This window comes from Anabas testudineus, chromosome 2 (genome assembly GCF_900324465.2).
Source record: "Anabas testudineus chromosome 2, fAnaTes1.2, whole genome shotgun sequence".
Taxonomy (NCBI): domain Eukaryota; kingdom Metazoa; phylum Chordata; class Actinopteri; order Anabantiformes; family Anabantidae; genus Anabas; species Anabas testudineus.
In genome coordinates this window covers 14,317,771-14,325,338 of record NC_046611.1, presented here as the reverse complement: position 1 = coordinate 14,325,338, position 7,568 = coordinate 14,317,771, and the positions used below count along the sequence as shown (strand labels likewise).

Below are 7,568 nucleotides of genomic sequence, written 5' to 3'. Positions count from 1 at the left end.
AATGTAATAAATGATTTGCCAAAGTCTAGCATACTGTAAAAGAAATGTGACTTAGTATTGTATAGTAAGTATAGTAATGTAACTGTACCTTCATTTATTATGTTGTTAAAAGTGTGTCATGTCATAACACTTTAAATGTTTAAATTTAAAACATTTATTCATTTTTTTTACTCTAACAATTTGGTGACATATTAGAGATTTTACGTTGTTTCAGACTGTACTGTTACTGAGTGTGTTAAAAATGCTTTATAAAAATGCATTTCTACTATTAATCATGATTAATTACCTTGGTTAAAAACATCAGGTAACAATTTATGTGAGCTCATCTAAATCGAGGACTATCTATACCTTGAAAAGCTTTTACACTCAGTTATCTTCTTAACAGAAAAAAGGGTATTAAGATATTACAGGGATATCATTAATCATTTTCTCCAAGATGCAAAGAGGTGGATCAAAAGGAGCTGATTCTTAGTGTGTCTGCAGAGACTGTGTAGAACAGGGGTCTCAAACTCGCGACGATAATTTGTGGCCCCCGTCTTAATATGGAAGTTTAATGTTAGTGTGGCCCGCGAGTTTGACATGTTTAGAACTTTACAGTGTTGTGTGCGGAGCTGAACGAACCAACCAATCACGGTAGGGTCCCAGCGCTGCGTTCACAACACTTCAAAAAAAAAGTTTTTTTAAGTTGCTGCCCAGGACATTATAAGTCAAAGTGATGCCATACTGAGGGTCTCAGCTGCTTCCTCCCTCAAGCCAAATGTGGCTCGGCTAGGGAGAGGAAGTGCTGCCAGGTCTGTAGCAGCAAGGAGTAGACAGGAGAGGAAGAACAGTTTATGTTCTTCAATGTTCAATTCATATTCAGAAAAAGGTTAAAGAACTGTTAATACAGACATTTGAATGTGAAAACAGCAGAAATAGAAGACTGAAGAAACCACATATAGTCGCTGACTAGAGGAATCTATTTATTATTACTGATTTATTTTCTTATATATTTTTTTATGTTTTTATTTATTTAGTATTAAAAAATTTAAATAAAGGGATTTGAGAAGATAGGATTTTTTTAAAACAAAACTTTTCTTGTGGAAAACCTGATGCGGCCCAGCCTCACCCAGACTCTACTTCCCGCGGCCCCCAGGTAAATTGAGTTTGAGACCCCTGGTGTAGAAGAACAGAGCAGCAGCAGATCAGTCCAGATCCACTGATGATCCTCTGTCAGATCCAGACCAACACACAGGGATGATGGTGGACTTGACAACGAGTCTGACAGTGGAGCTGTTCTCAGAGCAGTTCACACTGCAGCACTGACAATTCACTTTAATATTTATAGATGCCATCTCTCCCACCTGTAGAGAGAATCAGAGAGAACAGATTAGATCAATGAGAGTTTCCAGAGACTCCCTTCATCAGCTGTCAGTCAGTGATGCAGCACATCCAGTAGAAAGAGCAGCAGAGACTTCAGTCCTGTTCAGAGCTGTGTAGTGTCGCCAGCTTCCTTTCAGCTCTCATGTTAACATATTGGAGTGAACACACTGAGCTGGAAGCTCACAGACCTGCAGAGACTTTTAGCATCAAGTCTGTTTATTCTGCAGATTTCATCAAGTCCACAATGGAAATAAACTGCTGAGTCATCAACACTTCATTACTGCACCAACAGTTTAGTGATGGATTTCCTGTTGCTCCATGTGAACTGCTGTTTCATTTAAAGACAGAGTCACTGTGTGTTGATCAACATCTTCTCTGCTTTGGAAATATCAGCTGACAAATAAACATGGAGGCTGCCACTGAACAGATCTGGACCAAACTAATGACACAGGGACAGAGACTTCAGCAGAGGTTCAGGTCTGTACAAAGACCACATCATTACCAAAGGTGGTCTTGGTTTAATGAAATAAGAACCAGTGGTTTGATTTTAGAGCTGTGACAAAGATGAAACTGATCAATAGTTTAGAGTTGAAATGAAGAAAAAACAGTTTCATATCAGATTTGATGAATGAGGACCACTGTCTCTATACATCTAGTAAGAATAACAACAAGCATCTGGATGATCTGATTGGCTGACTGTTCTCTCTCTGTCTTTCTGTCCATTCTCCTCTCACAGCTTCACTGAGAAATGCAGCAACAGAGAAGAATGAAGATTTACAGGAAATACTGGATCTTTGTTTGATACTAACTGTGTTTACAACAATACTGCTGAAAGAAGAGAACGACTCTAACATACTACTAACCATAGTTTCTCCAGTTTACAGTCTGGACTCTTCACAAGATCAGACAACAGCTTCACTGCTGAATCCTGCAGGCTGTTGTTACCCTGGTCCAGTTCTGTCAGATGGGAGGGGTTGGACTTCAGAGCTGAGACCAAAGAATCACAGCTGATCTTTGACAAACTGCAGGCCCACAATCTGAATAAAGAATAAACCATGTAGATCAAATCATTAATAATCAATCAGATATGTTCTAATCAATGATGTTTCCTAACATGTTCAAAAAATTTATTTTATTAAATCAGTCAGTGAATCAGTGATTTAAAAAAAATTATTAAATTAATACTAAACATTTTCTACAGTCTTTTTAGAAACATTAATGAGAAATTTGAGTGTTTGAGTTCTGAAGGTTTAATTTCAGTGAACAAACATTATTCATGACAACTCACTGAAATGAACTGAAACTGAAGAATTGAATTAATTTATTACAGTGTTGGTTCAGTTGTGGATTAAAGATATAAGTTCTACAATAGTAACAGTCAGTGAACTGACCTCAGAGTCTCCAGTCTACATTGTGGACTCTCCAGAAAACCACACAGCAGCTTCACTGCTGAATCCTGCAGCTCGTTTCCACTCAGGTCCAGTTCTGTCAGATGGGAGGGGTTGGACGTCAGAGCTGAGACCAGAGAATCACAGCTGATCTCTGACAAACTGCAGAAACTCAATCTGAATAAAGAATAATAACATGTAGATAAAATTAATAATCAATGAATGAATGTTTTTGGGTAACATTTATACACCTCAGTCTTCTTCTTCTTCTCTTTCGGCTTTTCCCATCAGGGGTCGCCACAGCGAATCATCCTCTTCCACCTAACTCTATCATGAACATCTTCTACCCTTACACCAGCCAACCTCATGTCCTCTGTTAAGACATCCATGTATCATTTATACACCTCAGTCTACTCATTATTTATTATTATTATTATTATTATTATTATTAATATTATAGTAGAGGTAGGCGATATGGACAAAATATATCTACAGTTGGTTCTGAGATTGAATGAAGGTGTTCATCAGTGAGACGACTCCTAAGTGGTGTTTTGTTCATCTTCATTAACACATATAAGTCATGCCAAACAGAGAGCTTTTGAGCAGTTTGGGCACGGAGTTGGAGCAGTGTGTCAGTAAGGAAACATAAAAACTGTGCAGTACCCACAGAGTCATACTTTGACTTCAGTGTGTCACTACACTGTAGTTCAATCAGCTCCATTTGAAGGTTGGTTAATGTGCTTTCCACATCAACCACAAACGGATTACTGAGCAGTTCAAATCTGCATTTCTGGGCTTCAAAGTCTGCAAATCGCCGGTAAACTCAATGCAGAGAAACCTATGTTTTTTAGCCAACTATGCACTTGGCCTCTTTCATTTGGCCATTTTTTTTTGTTAGTCCGATGTTTCACTCACTTTCATCTTTTCCTTGCATCTAAGTCCCTCCCACCTAATATACATGGAGGGCAGCAACGAAAAGATACAAGGAGAGAGGAATAGAGTAAACTGGGGTTTTGGAGGCATAAGATGCATCTTTCTGATGACAACAGATCCATGAGTGGACCAGCTGTTAGTCTGTCACTATAGTTGGATTGGAGATTATATGAATAAATGTACTAATATCTGTACTTTGCTTTTGACCTATGTCCATTGTGACCCATATACTTTGGTTGTCTTTACTTTCTACTGCCGATTCAAAACTAGCAGGACTCTCTAGAAAACCACACAGCAGCTTCACTCCTGAATCTTGCAAGTTGTAGTTGCCATTCAGGTCCAGTTCTGTCAGATGGGAGGGGTTGGACTTCAGAGCTGAGACCAGAGAATCACAGCTGATCTCTGACAGACTACAGCCACTCAGTCTGAATAAAGAATAAACCATATTGATAAAATGAATAATCAGTGAATGTTTTTGGTTAGGTTTTAGGGTAATCAGGTAACAGGTTCAAATGCACTTCAAACCCCTGATTCCTGTAAATCTACAGCAGATGAGCGGTGTGATATGTCTTATTCCAGAAGCATGTTTCACATATTTTAACAGTATAATGACATAAGACCATGTTTCTTTTTTCTTTCTGTGTAGGACTGACAGACACATCAGAGCTACTTTTCACAGCACAAACTGCAAATTTAAAATGCAGTGGAAAGTGACTGATTTAAATTTCTTTAGGAGACTTTGTCTTAGGTTCATTTTTAATCTGACTTTGTGCAGACTTCAATTAAAAACAAGGTATCACTACATGTAAGAATCTCTCCTTTCATTCATCCTTTCACTCCTCTGCTTTCCTAGTATTTTTCCGAGTCTTTTTTCCTGCACAGGTCACTTGTAAAAAGACAATTAGAAACCTGGCTAAAAGTTTCTTATAGAGAAATTTACCTAGATCTGAGTGTCATACATCTGAACTAATATAAATATTTGTTTTCAAAGGAAATCCCCAATAATTCCAGCAGTTACATTAGTCTCTTGTTTTTAAACTATATTTAAAGTAAAACATGCTGCTGAGGCATTTGCACTAAATAAGACGTTATCAATGTCCAAATGTCCAAAAGAAAAACAAAAACACTGACCTCAGAGTCTCCAGTCTACATTGTGGACTCTTCAGTCCATCACACAGCAGCTTCACTGATGAATCCTGTAGCTTGTTTTCACTCAGGTCCAGTTCTCTCAGATGGGAGGGGTTGGACTTCAGAGCTGATGCCACAACTTCACAGTGAGTCTTTGAGAGTCCAGAGGTAGAAAGTCTGTGATGACAATATCACCATTTAAGTGTATTAAAACCAGTGTTACAACAAAAATAACCTCTATGAATTTTGATCACAAAGCAGATGAACAGCTTTAAATCAGGCCAGCTGGCCTCCAGTCCCCATGTCAACATGTCCTTGAGCAACACTGGGAATGAGAAATGTTAGTTTTTCCAAATCCTAGTATTTTCCAAATTATCTTAATTTAAATATGATTCAATATTCAAAAAACCTTATTAATCCCAGAAGGAAATTGTTTTGCCTTCTTACAGCTGTTCTCAACACAGACAGAAAGAATGGGAACCACAACCAGAAAAGATCCACAACAACAAAAATACAATAACATCAATACAGAAAACCCACTATATATATACAGAATTTGTGAGAAGGATGAGAATAGATGTATGTGACACCTGTTGAGAGAGCTTCTTATGAACAGCCAACAGGAAGTTTAAGAGGTCAACTGGCTGTGTCCAGGAGGGGAGTCAGACAGATTTGATTTAATTTAAATTGATTTTGAGGATTTGTTTGCTTGTTGTATTTGCTTTGATAGTAGTTATATTTGTTTTGTAAATACTTGATTTAGCTTTGTAGTTGTATTAAGATTAATGCATTAAGGTTAATGTTTACTATTAGCTTGAATATGCATGAATGTTCCCTGTCTGTCCAGTACAGCTGACCTTTGTCTTTATAAAGTCCCATTTTGTACTCAGTGTTGAGTTTCTGTTTGTTTAGTTTACCTCAGTTTATGTTATAGGACCCTAATAATTAAACTAATTTATTTGTTTTAGTTCTTTCTATTTATTATTTTCAATATTTCAGTTTTGTTTGTTGTAAATAAATTATTCTTCTTCTCTACACATTGGTTTCTTGGGCCTTACTGATTGGTCCCTGGCTGTTATCCTTTAGCAGACAAATGTCCCTGACACCTCAGTGGTCCTAAACCTTTCATTTTTTTCTAAATCATGTTATCAAATGTGCAAAACAGACAAAACATGAATGGATCAGAATGATGAAGATGATGGTGACTGAGTTTGGACTTGCACAGCAAACTTTGTCTTGGTTTATTGACATGATGTGAACATTTTAACTGGGATCAGGTGATGGGTTCCTAGAGAACACGCCTGACTCTGTTTAGATTACAGAAACACTCAGTCATCTCACATTGTTTAGAAAAGTTACAGAGTGAAACTTCTTATGTTCTATAGACAATCTTTGGTTTCATATAGCGCTGTTGTATTAATACCTACATTACTTATTTGGAACTGACCAAAGACATTATGTTCTCCTATAAAACCTAAAAGCTTAATAAGCTTAAGTTTTTCATTTAAGATTTTATCTTATTTATTTGTAATGTATATATATTATGTATACCTATTTTACGTATTAATAATTATATATAATATATAGTGATTATATATAATGTTTTTATAATTAACCTTATGATTTCTTTACATCTTACTAGGAATGTTTAAGCTAAACTTTGAAAAACAGGTGGGTTCAAGCTAAAGGTGTTATCTTCTAAGTTGTATATTGAATCCAGATGTAAACACCTAGAAATAAAAGCTGAAATGTGGATCTATTATCTCATTTTAATCTTTCGATGTCAAACCCAAATGTTTTCAGACTTCAGCAAAAATAAACTTGCACTACTTTGACACTTGCTGATATCAGCTTTTTTATTTTCTACTGTCTAAAACTACAAAGCTCAATTATCACAATAACTACAACATGTCACTATGATTCAAACTCTTAGGCAGTGAGTGTTTGGTCAGGGTATCATAAATAACGTTTGTGTCAAACTGAATATGTTTAGTCCTAAGTTTTGTTTCAGCAGGTTCTGTGATGTTTAGTTAATACAGGTCATGGGGCTGCATTCACAAATATTTCTACCAGTTCTAGCCTGGGAGTGATTTAAGAAACATCTCCCCACAACTCTAAATAAGAAAGGAACTAAAAAAAAGTTCTTAATGAGATGTTGGTTAACTTAGTTGCTATTGATGATATATTGTTTTAAAAGATTGAGGGAACTGGTTTGCAATGTTAAAGTCCTGATGGTTACACAATTACAACCATTGCTCCAAATTTAACCCCTACATTGGCTGTGTGTCCCAACTATCTGTTGTTTGCCCCCACATATGGAGGCAGGTGTATATTGAAACTTAAATTAACTTTAAATTATCATTAAAACACAGTTACTACAGTACACTACTTTGTGTGTGTTTCTGTCAGTTGTATGCTGATTTATACATGCTCCTCTGTACAAGAGAAAATAAACTAACGCCTTATTAAATCTCATCAGTGGTCATGAGAAGTTTGTTTCAGAAATGTTCCTATCATCCTCTCTCAACTTAAACTATGATTATACATGTTGTAGAAAATGTGAAAAAGGTCAGGTTAAAATGAAAACAGCTCACTAAAAAATGACAACAGCAATAAATAAAACAAAAAGTTCCATCATACCCCAGTATTATAATAAAGTCTGAATATAAAAGAATAAAAAACAGACACATTATATAGAAACATGTTGCAGACGCTGTTTTCACTCTAAACAAACTGTTTCAGTTGTGATCACATGTT

The 7,568-nt window shown here is 36.2% G+C and overlaps 1 protein-coding gene across 2 annotated transcripts in view; it reads right to left on the bottom strand.

Moving 5' to 3' along the window:
• Window positions 1-3,193: 3,193 nt before the first annotated feature.
• LOC113163498 (protein NLRC3-like) overlaps window positions 3,194-7,568 on the bottom strand; it is a 228,039-nt gene continuing 223,664 nt past the window's right edge. Inside the window, exon 11 of one of the 2 annotated variants that reach the window (XM_026362196.2) lies at window positions 3,194-4,988. In XM_026362196.2, the coding sequence (XP_026217981.1) occupies window positions 4,775-4,988 (214 nt within the window). In that variant the 3' untranslated portion in view covers window positions 3,194-4,774. The remainder of the gene's footprint in view (window positions 4,989-7,568) is intronic. The other variant, XM_026362197.2, reaches the window with a different exon arrangement.